The sequence below is a fragment of the Syngnathus scovelli genome, unplaced genomic scaffold, assembly GCF_024217435.2.
Source record: "Syngnathus scovelli strain Florida unplaced genomic scaffold, RoL_Ssco_1.2 HiC_scaffold_44, whole genome shotgun sequence".
NCBI lineage: Eukaryota > Metazoa > Chordata > Actinopteri > Syngnathiformes > Syngnathidae > Syngnathus > Syngnathus scovelli.
In genome coordinates this window covers 142,759-158,133 of record NW_026061538.1, presented here as the reverse complement: position 1 = coordinate 158,133, position 15,375 = coordinate 142,759, and the positions used below count along the sequence as shown (strand labels likewise).

The 15,375-nt window shown below is 46.7% G+C and overlaps 1 protein-coding gene and 3 long non-coding RNA genes across 5 annotated transcripts; all 4 read right to left on the bottom strand.

Moving 5' to 3' along the window:
• Positions 1 to 148: 148 nt before the first annotated feature.
• LOC137840032 (uncharacterized) lies at positions 149 to 7,231 on the bottom strand. Its single transcript, XR_011086423.1, has 5 exons — positions 7,071 to 7,231; positions 6,870 to 6,947; positions 4,533 to 4,621; positions 484 to 513; positions 149 to 293 (listed from the first exon to the last, which is right to left on the bottom strand). It is a non-coding gene; the product is annotated as an uncharacterized lncRNA (long non-coding RNA).
• Positions 7,232 to 8,800: 1,569 nt separating this feature from the next.
• On the bottom strand, positions 8,801 to 9,417 carry LOC137840035 (uncharacterized). The gene is made up of 3 exons (XR_011086426.1): positions 9,231 to 9,417; positions 9,007 to 9,053; positions 8,801 to 8,883 (listed from the first exon to the last, which is right to left on the bottom strand). It is a non-coding gene; the product is annotated as an uncharacterized lncRNA (long non-coding RNA).
• A 957-nt stretch (positions 9,418 to 10,374) lies between these two features.
• Positions 10,375 to 12,625, bottom strand: LOC137840036 (janus kinase and microtubule-interacting protein 3-like). Of its 2 annotated transcripts, XM_068649833.1 has the most exons (9): positions 12,567 to 12,625; positions 12,197 to 12,480; positions 12,062 to 12,101; positions 11,876 to 11,941; positions 11,746 to 11,814; positions 11,592 to 11,669; positions 11,304 to 11,535; positions 11,099 to 11,224; positions 10,375 to 10,729 (listed from the first exon to the last, which is right to left on the bottom strand). In XM_068649833.1, the coding sequence occupies exons 3-9, from the start codon at positions 12,092 to 12,094 to the stop codon at positions 10,644 to 10,646; spliced, it is 690 nt and encodes a 229-aa protein (XP_068505934.1). In that variant the 5' UTR covers positions 12,095 to 12,101; positions 12,197 to 12,480; positions 12,567 to 12,625; the 3' UTR covers positions 10,375 to 10,643. The 2 variants fall into 2 exon arrangements, with proteins under 2 accessions (XP_068505934.1, XP_068505933.1); XM_068649832.1 differs by having other exon boundaries at positions 12,062 to 12,480.
• A 374-nt stretch (positions 12,626 to 12,999) lies between these two features.
• LOC137840037 (uncharacterized) lies at positions 13,000 to 13,982 on the bottom strand. Its single transcript, XR_011086427.1, has 4 exons — positions 13,692 to 13,982; positions 13,537 to 13,607; positions 13,296 to 13,400; positions 13,000 to 13,180 (listed from the first exon to the last, which is right to left on the bottom strand). It is a non-coding gene; the product is annotated as an uncharacterized lncRNA (long non-coding RNA).
• Between the last annotated feature and the right edge of the window lie 1,393 nt (positions 13,983 to 15,375).

The window sequence follows — 15,375 nt, the reverse complement described above, 5'->3', positions numbered from 1 at the left end:
AACACCGTGGAACCTAAAGGAATGAAATTAAACATTAACATTTAGCCTAAACCAACATTCACAGATACAACGCAACGCAAACTACACAAACGTAAATCTTTTTAAACACAATGAGTTGTACTTACCGTGTACGCTCTAGACGGTCCACTTGCAAGCAGAAAATAAAGATATTTCTGTTGATAATCGTCGTGTTTGTATCCGGTGTCTCGCTCAAGGCCATTGCGCCCACAGATTTGAATTTTGGCGAGAGTTCAGCCTATTGACGTCATTTCCGCGGTGTAATACCCGCATATCTGAAACGGCAAAGTTAAGAGTAGAGTTAAATAAAGTTTTTAGTCAACGCAATAATTTACAACCGTTGACCAGTCGAAATAATCGTCGAAATTTGGCGTCTGTGGCTGGAAGCAGACGCCGAGTTCGACATTCCTCCCAAACGCCACACTCCCTCGCTTTTCAGGGCTAAAAAAAAACAGTTGTAATTACCTTGTACGCTCTAGACGGTCAAGTTGCAAGCTGAAAACAAAAATATTTGCCTTGTAAGTCATCGTGTTACTAACCGCTGTGTCTTGTTTGCCAGAATTGCCGCTTTCCTACTTCCTGTTGCAAGCCACGCCCACGGATTATAATTTTGCCGTGAGTTCCGCCTATTGACGTCATGTCCGCGTCACATGACTGCGACGTAATATTATCTAAAACTGTTTGTGCGGTATTGTGTTGTTCTGTGCGGTATTGTGTTATTCTGTGCGGCGTCGTGTTGTTCTGTGCGGCGTCGTGTTGTTCAGTGCGACGTCGTGTTGTTCAGTGCGGCATGGTGTTGTTCAGTGCGGCATGGTGTTGTTCAGTGCGGCATGGTGTTGTTCAGTGCGGCATAATGTTGTTCAGTGCGGCATAATGTTGTTCAGTGCGGCATGGTGTTGTTCAGTGCGGCATGGTGTTGTTCAGTGCGGCATGGTGTTGTTCAGTGCGGCATAATGTTGTTCAGTAAGCCATAATGTTGTTCAGTGCGGCATGGTGTTGTTCAGTGCGGGATGGTGTTGTTCAGTGCAGGATGGTGTTGTTCAGTGCGGCATGGTGTTGTTCAATGCGGCATGGTGTTGTTCAGTGCAGGATGGTGTTGTTCAGTGCGGCATGGTGTTGTTCAGTGCGGCATGGTGTTGTTCAATGCGGCATGGTGTTGTTCAGTGCGGCATGGTGTTGTTCAGTGCGGCATGGTGTTGTTCAGTGCGGCATGGTGTTGTTCAGTGCGGCATGGAGTTGTTCAGTGCGGAATGGTGTTGTTCAGTGCGGCATGGTGTTGTTCAGTGTGGGATGGTGTTGTTCAATGCGGGATCGTGTTGTTCAGTACGGGGTGGTGTTGTTCAGTGCAGGATGGTGTTGTTCAGTGCAGGATGGTGTTGTTCAGTGCGGCATGGTGTTGTTCAATGCAGGATCGTGTTGTTCAGTGCAGCATGGTGTTGTTCAGTGCAGCATGGTGTTGTTCAGTGCGGCATGGTGTTGTTCAGTGCGGCATGGTGTTGTTCAATGCGGCATGGTGTTGTTCAGTGCGGGATGGTGTTGTTCAGTGCGGCATGGTGTTTTTCAGTGCGGCATAATGTTGTTCAGTGCAGCATGGTGTTGTTCAGTGCGGCATGGTGTTGTTCAGTGCGACATAATGTTGTTCAGTGCGGCATAATGTTGTTCAGTGCGGCATAATGTTGTTCAGTGCGGCATGGTGTTGTTCAGTGCGGCATGGTGTTGTTCAGTGCGGCATGGTGTTGTTCAGTGCGGCATGGTGTTGTTCAGTGCAGGATGGTGTTGTTCAGTGCAGGATGGTGTTGTTCAATGCGGCATGGTGTTGTTCAGTGCGGGATGGTGTTGTTCAGTGCAGGATGGTGTTGTTCAGTGCGGCATGGTGTTGTTCAGTGCGGCATGGTCTTGTTCAGTGCGGCATGGTGTTGTTCAGTGCGGCATGGTGTTGTTCAGTGCGGCATGGTGTTGTTCAGTGCAGGATGGTGTTGTTCAATGCGGGATGGTGTTGTTCAGTGCGGGATGGTGTTGTTCAGTGCAGGATGGTGTTGTTCAGTGCGGCATGGTGTTGTTCAATGCGGCATGGTGTTGTTCAATGCGGCATGGTGTTGTTCAGTGCAGGATGGTGTTGTTCAGTGCGGCATGGTGTTGTTCAATGCGGCATGGTGTTGTTCAGTGCGGCATGGTGTTGTTCAGTGCGGCATGGTGTTGTTCAGTGCGGCATGGTGTTGTTCAGTGCAGCGTAATGTTGTTCAGTGCGGCATGGTGTTGTTCAGTGCGGCATGGTGTTGTTCAATGCGGCATGGTGTTGTTCAGTGCAGGATGGTGTTGTTCAGTGCGGCATGGTGTTGTTCAGTGCGGCATGGTGTTGTTCAATGCGGCATGGTGTTGTTCAGTGCAGGATGGTGTTGTTCAGTGCGGCATGGTGTTGTTCAGTGCGGCATGGTGTTGTTCAGTGCGGCATGGTGTTGTTCAGTGCGGCATAATGTTGTTCAGTGCGCCATAGTGTTGTTCAGTGCGGCATGGTGTTGTTCAGTGCGGGATGGTGTTGTTCAGTGCAGGATGGTGTTGTTCAGTGCGGCATGGTGTTGTTCAATGCGGGATCGTGTTGTTCAGTGCGGCATGGTGTTGTTCAGTGCGGCATGGTGTTGTTCAGTGCGGCATGGTGTTGTTCAGTGCGGCATGGTGTTGTTCAGTGCGGCATGGTGTTGTTCAGTGCGGCATAATGTTGTTCAGTGCGGCATAATGTTGTTCAGTGCGGCATAATGTTGTTCAGTGCGGCATAATGTTGTTCAGTGCGGCATAATGTTGTTCAGTGCGGCATAATGTTGTTCAGTGCGGGATGGTGTTGTTCATTGCGGCATGGTGTTGTTCAGTGCGGCATGGTGTTGTTCAGTGCGGCATGGTGTTGTTCAGTGCGGGATGGTGTTGTTCAGTGCAGGATGGTGTTGTTCAGTGCGGCATGGTGTTGTTCAGTGCGGCATGGTGTTGTTCAATGCGGCATGGTGTTGTTCAGTTCGGGATGGTGTTGTTCAGTGCGGCATGGTGTTGTTCAGTGCGGCATAATGTTTTTCAGTGCGGCATGTTGTTGTTCAGTGCGGCATGGTGTTGTTCAGTGCAGCATAATGTTGTTCAGTGCGGCATGGTGTTGTTCAGTGCGGAATGGTGTTGTTCAGTGCGGCATGGTGTTGTTCAGTGCGGCATGGTGTTGTTCAGTGCGGCATGGTGTTGTTCAGTGCGGCATGGTGTTGTTCAGTGCGGCATGGTGTTGTTCAGTGCGGCATGGTGTTGTTCAGTGCGGGATGGTGTTCAATGCGGGATCGTGTTGTTCAGTGCGGCATGGTGTTGTTCAGTGCGGCATGGTGTTGTTCAGTGCGGCATGGTGTTGTTCAGTGCGGCATGGTGTTGTTCATTTCGGCATAATGTTGTTCAGTGCGGCATAATGTTGTTTAGTGCGGCATGGTGTTGTTCAGTGCGGGATGGTGTTGTTCAGTGCGTTATAATGTTGTTCAGTGCGGCATGGTGTTGTTCAGTGCGGCATGGTGTTGTTCAGTGCGGCATGGTGTTGTTCAGTGCGGCATAATGTTGTTCAGTGCGGCATAATGTTGTTCAGTGCGGGATGGTGTTGTTCAGTGCGGGATGGTGTTGTTCAGTGCGGCATGGTGTTCAATGCGGAATGGTGTTGTTCAGTGCAGGATGGTGTTGTTCAGTGCGGCATGGTGTTGTTCAGTGCGGCATAATGTTGTTCAGTGCGGCATGGTGTTGTTCAGTGCGGCATGGTGTTGTTCAGTGCGGCATGGTGTTGTTCAGTGCGGCATGGTGTTGTTCAGTGCGGCATGGTGTTGTTCAGTGCGGCATGGTGTTGTTCAGTGCGGCATAATGTTCAGTGCGGCATAATGTTGTTCAGTGCGGCATAATGTTGTTCAGTGCGGCATGGTGTTGTTCAGTGCGGGATGGTGTTGTTCAGTGCAGGATGGTGTTGTTCAGTGCGGCATGGTGTTCAGTGCGGGATGGTGTCTTTCAGTGCGGCATGGTGTCGTTCAGTGCGGCATGGTGTCTTTCAGTGCGGCATGGTGTCGTTCAGTGAGGCATGGTGTTGTTCAGTGCGGCATGGTGTTGTTTAGTGCGGCATGGTGTTGTTCAGTGCGGGATGGTGTTGTTCAGTGTGGCATGGTGTTCAGTGCGGCATGGTGTTGTTCAGTGCGGTATCGTGTTGTTCAGTGCGGTATCGTGTTTCTCAGTGCGGTATCGTGTTGTTCAGTGCAGTATCGTTGTGTTGTTCGTATTGTGTTGTGTTGTTCGTAATGTGTTGTGTTGTTCGTATTGTGTTGTGTTGTTCGTATTGTGTTGTGTTGTTCGTATTGTGTTGTGTTGTTCATATTGTGTTGTTCATATTGTGTTGAGTTGTTCGTATTGTGTTGTGTTGTTCGTATTGTGTTGCCTTTAACACTTAGCCTCTAACACTTAGCCTCTAACACTTAGCCTCTAGCATCTAGAAGGTAAATAAATAGGAAGGAAGGACTCACCGGTGACGTCTTCGCCCACGTCCAAGCGTTGTACTTTGTATTTTCATCCTTCTGACAGTGGAAAACATAGCCAACAAACACCGTGGAACCTAAACGAATGAAAGAAAACTATCATTTGGCCACAACCAACATTCACAGATACAACACAATGTGACGTGCGGGGTTGAGGTTAAAGGTTGAGTGAAGGGCCCTCGTTTTAAACTACTTTTTTGAAAAGGATTGGGAACAAGTAAGACGTATTTAATTTATTTAATGGGAAGTAGTAAGAGCTATTGAATTTAATCTATGTATTATATTCTATTGTATTGTATTCTGTTGTATTCTTTTGGATTGTATTCACACTAACCCCACTAAAACTTCAGCCCACAAAAACTCGCCTCTGGCGCCTAGCCTCTGGCACTTAGCCTCTAACACTTAGCCTTTAACACTTAGCCTTTAACACTTAGCCTTTAACACTTAGCCTTTAACACTTAGCCTTTAACACTTAGCCTAGAAGGTGAATAAATAGGGTTAAAGGTTGAGTGAAGGGCCCTCGTTTTAAACTACTGTTTTGAAAAGGAGTGGGAACAAGTAAGACGTATTTAATTTATTTAATGGGAAGTAGTAAGACTTATTAAATTTATTTAATCTACTTTTCTTCCCAGGCAAAATTTGATGTGCTGCAATTCCAAATTTCCAAAGTGAATGAAGGAATGAAGTCCTTTAAATTATGATTTTGTATAAATACTAGGCATTAACACAAAATCGACGGCACAAAATGGGCAGACTTTACTTGTTTGAAAAGGACTGGTTACAAGACAGACTTTTTTAATTTATTTAATGGGAAGAAGACTTAGTTTAATTGATCTATTTTTGTTCCCTGGCAAAATTCGATTTGCTGCAATTCCAAATTTCCAAAGTGAATGAAGGCAAGAAGTCGTTTAAATTATGATTTTGTTTAAATACTAGGCATGGACACAAAATCTACGGCACAAAATGGGCAGACTTTACTTGTTTGAAGAGGACTGGTTACAAGACAGACTTTTCTGATTTATTTATTGGGAAGAAGACTTATTTAGTTTATTTAATCTATTTTTGTTCCCTGGCAAAATTGGATTTGCTGAAACTGTATTTTGCCAAATCTTGCCTTGAGACCTGATAGGAAGTATTAAACGCTTAGTTAAATCAATACAAGTTGGTAGTAAGAGCGAGTAATGTTGGTTGAACCGATGAATGAAGGTTGAAAGCAATTTAAATTATGACTTTGTATAAATACTAGATATTAACAGAACATCTAGTGCGCGAAATGGGCAGAGTTTACTTGTTTGAGAAGGAGTGGCTTATTCAAAACTAAGATTTATTTAATCTGTTTGTTCCCAGGGCGGCTCGGTGGCGCACTGGGTAGCACGTCCGCCTCACAGTTAGGAGGGTGCGGGTTCGATTCCACCTCCGGCCCTCCCTGTGTGGAGTTTGCATGTTCTCCCCGGGCCCGCGTGGGTTTTCTCCGGGCACTCCGGTTTCCTCCCACATTCCAAAAAAAAACATGCTTGGTAGGCCGATTGAAGACTCCAAATTGTCCCTAGGTGTGAGTGTGAGTGAGATTGGTTGTCTGTCTCTGTGTGCCCTGCGATTGGCTGGCAACCAGTTCAGGGTGTCCCCCGCCTACTGCCCGATGACGGCTGGGATAGGCTCCAGCACGCCCGCGACCCCCGTGGGGACTAAGCGGTTCAGAAAATGGATGGATGGATGTTTGTTCCCAGGCAAAATTGGATGTGATGCAATTCCAAATTTCACCACATGACGGTGCCCAATTTCGACTTCATAGGACATATTAAACACTTAGCTTGTTATTATGTTCAAGGTAATCAGATTTGTTTATTATTCTAATGGCCTCTTCAAAACTATTCTGGATTACTACTTTGGATCTATTCTACATTACTTGGCAACAACATACTCTGTAACAGATTAGGCAGTATAATCATATATGTTAACTTGAGAGTGCCCACACTCAATCTACTTATCGTGATGTGTTAAATCAATTACTGTTAGACATTATTTGTCTGATAATCTACCAAATCTTTGAATTGAAGAATTTGTGATTTAATTAATAGCTTGTTGTTATGTTCAGGGTAATCAGACTTGTATATAATTCTAATGGCCTTCTTTTGAAAACTATTCTGAATTACAACTTTGGATCTTATATTACTTTGCAACAATCTACTCGGTGACAGATTAGGCAGTATAATCACATATGTTAACTTCAGTGCCCACACTGTATTTATTTATGGTTATTTGTTAAATCAAGTACTGTTAGACATGAAATAGGAAGTGTTTAACATAAATGTAATGGCTACTCACCATTGTAGCTCGCTCCTGGTCAATGATACGAGCCTCTTCTTGCAGTGGAAAACTTGCAGCCAACAAACACCGTGGAACCTAAAGGAATGAAATTAAACATTAACATTTCGCCTCGACCAATTTTCACACGTACAACGCAACGCGGCTACACTTCTGCTATTACAAACGTAAATCTCCTTAAACACAATGAGTGTTACTTACCGTGTACGCTCTAGACGGTCCAGTTGCAAGCAGAAAATAAAGATATTTCTGTTGATAATCGTCGCTGCTCAGTGGCTCACGGCCATCGCGCCAACAGATTTGAATTTTGGCGGAGGTTCCGGCAATTACGTCATATCCGCGGCACATGACTGCGACGTAATACCCGCTTATCTGAAACGGCAGTTAAAAGTAGAGTTACATCAAGTTTTCTTGGAACCTAAACGAATGAAAGAAAACTATCATTTGGCCACAACCAACATTCACAGATACAACACAACGTGCGGGGTTGAGGTTAAAGATTGAGTGAAGGGCCCTCGTTTTAAACTACTGTTTTGAAAAGGAGTGGAAACAAGTAAGACGTATTTAATTTATTTAATGGGAAGTAGTAAGACTTATTAAATTTATTTAATCTACTTTTCTTCCCAGGCAAAATTTGATGTGCTGCAATTCCAAATTTCCAAAGTGAATGAAGGAATGAAGTCCTTTAAATTATGATTTTGTATAAATACTAGGCATAAACACAAAATCGACGGCACAAAATGGGCAGACTTTACTTGTTTGAAAAGGACTGGTTACAAGACAGACTTTTTTAATTTATTTAATGGGAAGAAGACTTATTTAGTTTAATTGATCTATTTTTGTTCCCTGGCAAAATTCGATTTGCTGCAATTCCAAATTTCCAAAGTGAATGAAGGAAAGAAGTCGTTTAAATTATGATTTTGTTTAAATACTAGGCATAGACACAAAATCTACGGCACAAAATGGGCAGACTTTACTTGTTTGAAGAGGACTGGTTACAAGACAGACTTTTCTGATTTATTTAATGGGAAGAGGACTTATTTAGTTTATTTAATCTATTTTTGTTCCCTGGCAAAATTGGATTTGCTGAAATTGTATTTTGCCAAATCTCGATTTGAGACCTGATAGGAAGTATTAAACGCTTAGTTAAATCAATACAAGTTGGTAATAAGAGCGAGTAATGTTGGTTGAACCGATGAATGAAGGTTGAAAGCAATTTAAATTATGACTTTGTATAAATACTAGATATTAACAGAACATCTACTGCGCAAAATGGGCAGAGTTTACTTGTTTGAGAAGGAGTGGCTTATTCAAAACTAAGATTTATGTAATCTGTTTGTTCCCAGGCAAAATTGGATGTGATGCAATTCCAAATTTCACCACATGATGGTGCCCAATTTTGACTTCATAGGACATATTAAACACTTAGCTTGTTATTATGTTCAAGGTAATCAGATTTGTTTATCATTCTAATGGCCTCTTCAAAACCATTCTGGATTACTACTTTGGATCTATTCTACATTACTTGGCAACAACATACTCTGTAACAGATTAGGCAGTATAATCACATATGTTAACTTGAGAGTGCCCACACTCAATCTACTTATCGTGATGTGTTAAATCAATTACTGTTAGACATTATTTGTCTGATAATCTACCAAATCTTTGAATTGAAGAATTTGTGATTTAATTAATAGCTTGTTCAGGGTAATCAGACTTGTATATAATTCTAATGGCCTTCTTTTGAAAATTATTCTGAATTACAACTTTGGATCTTATATTACTTTGCAACAATCTACTCGGTGACAGATTAGGCAGTATAATCACATATGTTAACTTCAGTGCCCATACTGTATTTATTTATGGTTATTTGTTAAATCAAGTACTGTTAGACATGAAATAGGAAGTGTTTAACATAAATGTTATGGCTACTCACCATTGTAGCTCGCTCCTGGTCAATGATATGAGCCTCTTCTTGCAGTGGAAAACTTGCAGCCAACAAACACCGTGGAACCTAAAGGAATGAAATTAAACATTAACATTTCGCCTGGACCAACATTCACACGTACAACGCAACGCGGCTACACTTCTGCTATTACAAACGTAAATCTCCTTAAACACAACGAGTGTTACTTACCGTGTACGCTCTAGGCAAAATTGGATGTGATGCAATTCCAAATCTATCTGAAACGGCAGTTAAAAGTAGAGTTACATCAAGTTTTCTTTTTTAATCAACACAATCATTTACAACCGTTGACCAGAAAGAATCGTCGAAATTCGACGTCCCCCACAAACGCCACGCTCACTCGCTTTTCAGGGCAACAAAAGTACTTCTTTTTAAAAACGATGAGTTGTACTTACCGTGTACGCTCTGGACGGTCCAGTTGCAAGCAGAAAATAAAAATATTTCTCTTGTTAGTCGTATGTTACCATCCGCTGTGTCTTTGTCAACATCGCCGCCATTTTCCTACTTCCTGCTGCGAGCCACGCCCACGGATTTAAATTTGGGCGGAAGCTCTTTCCATTGGCGTCGTTTTCGCGTATAGCAAATCCGATTGGTTGGGAAGGGGGCACGGTTATGCAGCCGAGGGGTCCTGTGATCGGTGGGATGTAAAGTAGGCGTCGACGTCACGTCCGCGTCACGTGACCACGACGTGGCAGACGTCATATAGCAACCGCTGTTTTGTTTAGTAGACTTACAGTTGTTATGCATTGACATAATGGCGCACACACCAAATAGATTTAAATAAATTAAATAATTCTTCTGCCCACTCTCTTTTAAACAAGTTAACTCTCCCCGCGGATTTGAATTCCGGCGAAAGTTACGCCCATCGACGTCACGTATGTCACGTGACCACGACGTGGCAGATGTCATATAGCAACCGCTGTTTTGTTTAGTAGATTTACAGTTGTTATGCATTGGCATAATGGTGTGCACTCAAAATAGATTTAAATAAATTAAATATTTCTTCTGCCCACTCCCTTTTAAACAAGTTAACTCTGCCCACGTCCATTGACGTCTTGTCTGCGTCACGTGACCACGACGTAGCGACGTCATATAGTAACCGCTGTTTTGATCAGTAGACTTACAGTTATTATGCGTTGACATAATGGCGCACTGGTTAGCATGGCCACCTCTTAAGCATGATGTTGCGGGTTCGACGCCTGATCAATGTTAGCATGGAGTGAGCTGAAGTGCATGGCGCTGAAGATTTGAATCTTTGAAATGCGCTGAGGTCTGACATATCAGGCAGAATGGTTTGCCATCACGTTCAACAAAAAATAGAAACTTTCCCACTCTGATTAAAACGTCCTGTGTTCATCTACGTATTTTCGTTTTGCTGTGCATCTTTTCCCTGCCATTTCGAGAGCCCAATTGACACTCATAGTTTAAAGAAATGTGTTTGCCCATCCTACTTTGTGGAATTTCACCACATGCGCTTTTGACCAAAATACCAAATTGAACTCAAGTGAAGCCAACACGCACAACCCCCCCCCCCCCCCCCACACACACACACACACAAATGTTGATATGAACATAAAAGAGCCGCATGCGGTTCGGGAGTTGCGGCTTGGCCAAACCTGTACTATACAACTTTATTTGTATAAAATTTTCACAACAGCTGTCACACAAACAAAGCGGGAAAAACCGAAGACGTGCGTGTTCCGCCCACGCTGGATTTATTTGCACCTTTGAAAAGACACCGTATTGCCGCAGATGTGGCAAAGAGTACTTTTGGGCATCTGAGACGGAAGGATGTCCAAAGCATCACGTCACCTGCTCTGGTAGGCATGGTGGTGGGACGTTGAGGTCAACCGCTTTGGGGTTGGCTGAATCTTTGATCGCAGGATGCCACACACTTGAAGACAGAAGCAGAAAAGCAGAGCTAAATGCAAAATGTACTCACCGGTGACTCCAATTTTTTTCCCCCCTGAAGAAACAGCTGGACGGGTGGCCCCGGCTGGCCAGTGGGACTCTTGTTATTCTGACCCTTTTTAGTGCGCGTTTGGGGCAACAACCGTTTTTTGTGGCGCTCTCTTCTGGTTCAAAAGTGCCCTGCATGTGAATTTGCTTTTCCTGCCTTCTGATTGGATGAGCGCCGGTGTGACGCGGTGCCTCTGTCACCGTGGCGGGGGGTATACGTTGGCATCGGAGCGTCTGCCAACGTCTGAGACCGGCTGGCAGTGTATCGGAGGTGTCGAGTGCGGTGCCGCTGGAGCTCACTCACCAGCTGGTGTTAGGGCCACAGAATGAAGGCCAAGGAGAAGAATAGAAAGAGAAACAGAAACTTCTCCTCCAATTGTTTGATTTGTCTCTTCTGAGCTTCGATGAATTCTTTCAGCTCTTTGTTCCTCTAGGACGGACAAATGGAAAGTGGCATTCAAAAGCCAGTAAGCGTGCAAGTAAGTGCCGGGCTGGCTTTGGGCCCTTACCTGTTGCGCGCTGTGCAGCAGATCCATTCTCTCGGAGGATGCAAGCGTCGCGCTCCCTCAACTCGCACATCAGGGCTCGCTTCCATTGGTCCACGGCGCTCCTAAGCTCTTCTCTCTGATCCGCCGTCAGCACGTCATTCACGCCAGCGTGGCTGGCTTTTTCGCCGTCCGTGGCGGGGCAGTCCCGCTGCGGTAGCGCCTCGTACAACATGGCCTCCAGCTCCAGGATCCTCTGGGCCGCAATCCTCGTCCATCAGTGGTCCGGCGGGAGATTTGAGGGCGGCTTACCTTATGAGCCTGGTCCATGGAACACTTCCTGAAGTCCAACTCTTCATCCAGGTAGCCCTTCTGCTTGCAGAACATATCCTAGCACAGCTCAAGGTCAGAATTGTTGGGGCACATTGCCGGAGTTCCCCTTGGCTGATGTCGCGTGTCTGTCTACCTTCTCACTTTCAATGTCCAACATCTTCTGTTGAAGTGCTGACTTGGTCACTTTGATGTATTCTAACCACTGAGGAAAGGCTGCTGTCACATAAGCAGAATGCGAGAGCGTGCGTGGACGTGCGCGTTACCTTCTCGGCTAGGGTGGGAAGGGTCCTGGCGTGAATCACGACCACCTGCTCCTCGTTGGTGAGATTCTGCAAGAGCCCAAAGGCACAGCGTCAACAAGCTTCTTTCAGCGCAAAGCCTTCCAAAAGTCACATTTGAGCCGCCGAGTCTCGTGGAGTGCGAACATAAGGAGTTCGACATACACTTACGGCGTTATAGCCCAGGATGTCCAGCTTCTTCATCAGATCACTGATGACGATGTCCGGGGGAAAGGCGCAAGGAGCAATGTAAGGTGTTCTGGGACCTCGGGTTAAGGTTAGGGTTGCGAGGGACGCCTTACGTACGCTCACGCCCTCGGCCTCGCAGTAGATCTGCAAAGGGCTGAGGCCGTCTGGGGAAAAGGACTTGCAGAAACTTCAAGACGGGGGAGCGCCACTCCCTCTCCTGAAAGGCAGAGGCATGCATCCGTCCGTCCGTCCGTCCGTCCGTCACATCTCTGGCCTCAACACGCTTGTGCGAGTCTTCCCACCTCCAGCTCCAGGATGCGGAACTCAAGCAGTTCGTTTTGGTCTCGGATATCCTGGATGTGCTCTTTCAGACGCGCTTCTTCCGCCTCCATCCGCCTGACCTGAAAAGACAGTCAGACCTCATCTGCGGGGCTTCCCGACGGGTGTGACGCCAAGCGACTCCGCCCAGCGCCTTTCTTTCCGTCACCTTTTTGGCCAACTGCTGATTGCTCTGACGCAGCAGCTGCTTCTCCTCCACCCACTTGACATTCTAGAAGAGACAAACGCGTGGACAGCTTTGGAATGTTGTGTCATTTTCATCCACAAATTCTTTGGTTGACTGGAAAATGACATTTGCTTTTCTCCGCGTTTTCCCAGCCACGTTCGGGGGGGGGGGTTGGTCCAGTAATGCCAGACGAATGAGTGACTGAAGAATGTAGCTATTTTGTCTGAGAAAAAGGTGTGCTCATTGATGAGCTTACCTGTCCTTGTTGCTTCAACGCTGACTCCAGATCTGCTACTCTGCTTTGATAGTGACCCATTTCTACCATCAGCTTTTCTCTGGTCTGAAAGGAGGAGGAGGGAGGCTCCTCCTCCTCCTTTCAGACCAGAGAACACCCGAGGCTGGGTGAGAACGGGGAGGCTGCGACCCGGCCGGGGGTTGCGGGAAGGGGCGCCACCTTGATCTCCTTCTCGGCGTCGTAGTCCCCTTCGCTGGTCTGGGCTAGCAGAGCGTAGGCTCGTTGCAGCGCTTGATATTCTTGCGTCAGCTGGCGGTAGCGAAGCTCCGCCTCTTCATGCGCACACCAATGCAACACAGCACTAGTACCAGAATCAGTCAGACCGGCGACAAAGCACCCGCGACGCAAAGACGAGTCCGATTCCAGGCTGAAGAGGAATGTTTGGTGCCAATACGCTGGCAGAAATGGCGGGCTACCTCTTCGGGTTCCGTGTCGGGGGTTCTGTCGGTGTGAAAAGACAAGGACGATCCGTCCGGGTCCACCAACACGTCTTCGTCGTAGCCGTAAAATGTTTCGATGACCTGCGGGCGCGGAAGCAAACATCTCTCTGAACAAACTGAAGCGACACCTCACGATGAATCGACGAGAGGAACGATAGCGAGAAAAAGGCCATTTCATCTTGCGCAACACCAAGCAGCCGCAAACAAACCGACTCACCTTGCAGGACCTCACGCTTTGTTCCTCCTCAGAGATTCTCGACGTCGGTATCGTAGCAGCAAATCTCTCTCCTGTCGACACAAATAATCCGCCTTTGAGATTCTTTGGATGCAAAGGGAACGAACGGCTCCGGCGCAGAAACAAACGCGACTCACAATGACATTTCTGACATGAGCTCCTGTCTCCAGAGCCTGAAAAACACGTCACCGGCGATGATTGGAGGGACGCTCGTCTTTTCCAAAAGTGACAACTACAGGGTGTGTCAGGGTTTTCCAGATTATCTTTATCGTATCATTGTGTTGCTTTGACTTTGACTGCGACCTGTAATAAATAATATTATTTATCCCTTATTTATCCCTATCGCTTATCCCTTCCTACACAAAGTCGTAAAACACCCCTTGCTATGTTTTGACTAGAGGTCAAGGGCTTCCTCTATTCAATCCACTCTTACACCCACCCTGTTTCTCTTAATTAAAATGCTCGTGCAGGAGCCGAGAGTCAGACTTCATTCGTACAACGGATGGACTCTCCACCTGCAGGTGTCCAAAAGAACTTACTTGTCTCCCGTGTGGTTCTTGCAAAATAAGTTGGAGCGAGCGCAACTCTAACAGGGTGCATTTTGCCACTAGCTGCCTACGGACAATGACGTCGCGCTCGCGGCTCATGGTTGACGGGCTGAGCAGCCGGGCAAGTCCGTCGTTTTCAGCGCACAGCGAGTGGCAAAGGCGCTGACAAAACGGGAGCTTTGAGCTGCTGAAAACGGCAAAACAAGTCTAAAGCGTGTTCAAACGCGTGCGCACAATGCTCCTGCTTGAAAGGTCGGAATTTAAGGGGCCAATTTTTTGGATGGCGGCCGCCGGCCAAGCTTTGGACGGAAAAGGTTTCCTGGCGACAGCGAGCGAGCGCGGCGCTGCCGTACGTGCACCGAGTCGCCTGCCTGAAGACCTTGGACAAGTCGTCGATGATGTGCCGCTGCTCCACAACTTGAAGGAACTCCATTTCACTGTCCTGCTGGCCGCAACCGCGGTCCAGGTCATTGAGCGAACTAGGCCTTCTCTGTGGAACACAAATGCAGTGGACTCTGTTGGCACGCCGCCGTTGTCCGCGTCGACTTACCAAGCTTGCCATCTCCTCGTTCTCCTGGGTGACAAAGCGCACTTTGTTTTCAAGGCGACACAGCACCAGCGAGAGTTCTTCATTCTTCCTGCTCAGGCGTTTGTTTTTGTACAGGAGTGGCAGAAACTGGCTTTCTGTTTCTCTCAGTCGCTTTAGCTGCAAGCATGAAGTGCGGGATGTGAAAGACGCACAACACGCGGGCCGGAACGTATCCATTTCTTTTGCATCGGTTTGAACGGAATCGTGGCTTTGGCTCCCAATAAAAGACATCTACCAGGCAACCGACTCGCCGCGCCGCTCAACTAATAAGCAAGCGCAATGGGTGCCTCGCTGGATGGCGCGCATCAAACGTAGCGCAAACCTTCAAGCGTGCCGTCAATAAATTACCAGTTCATTGCGCTCTTCAGAAAGCAGGGCGTTTCGATCCTCCAGTTTCCTGATGACTGCGCTGAGCTCAGCGATTTTCAGATGAAACCGTCGCGTGTCCCGATCCTCCTGAGACTGAAAACGCCCCGCAACACACACACACAAGCACTCGTTCAAAGTTCAAAACTGTTTTTGTGCTACCTTCCTCCAGCAACGAACTAAGTCATGCGTACTGCAAGTGTGTGATGAGGTGGCTTACGCAATGAAGAGGATTGCTAGTAGCGGCGTTGACCCCACTTCCAGGGTAGTTTAGGCCCGCCCTTTGGGAATCCCTCAGGGCAGCGATCTGCTGCTCGG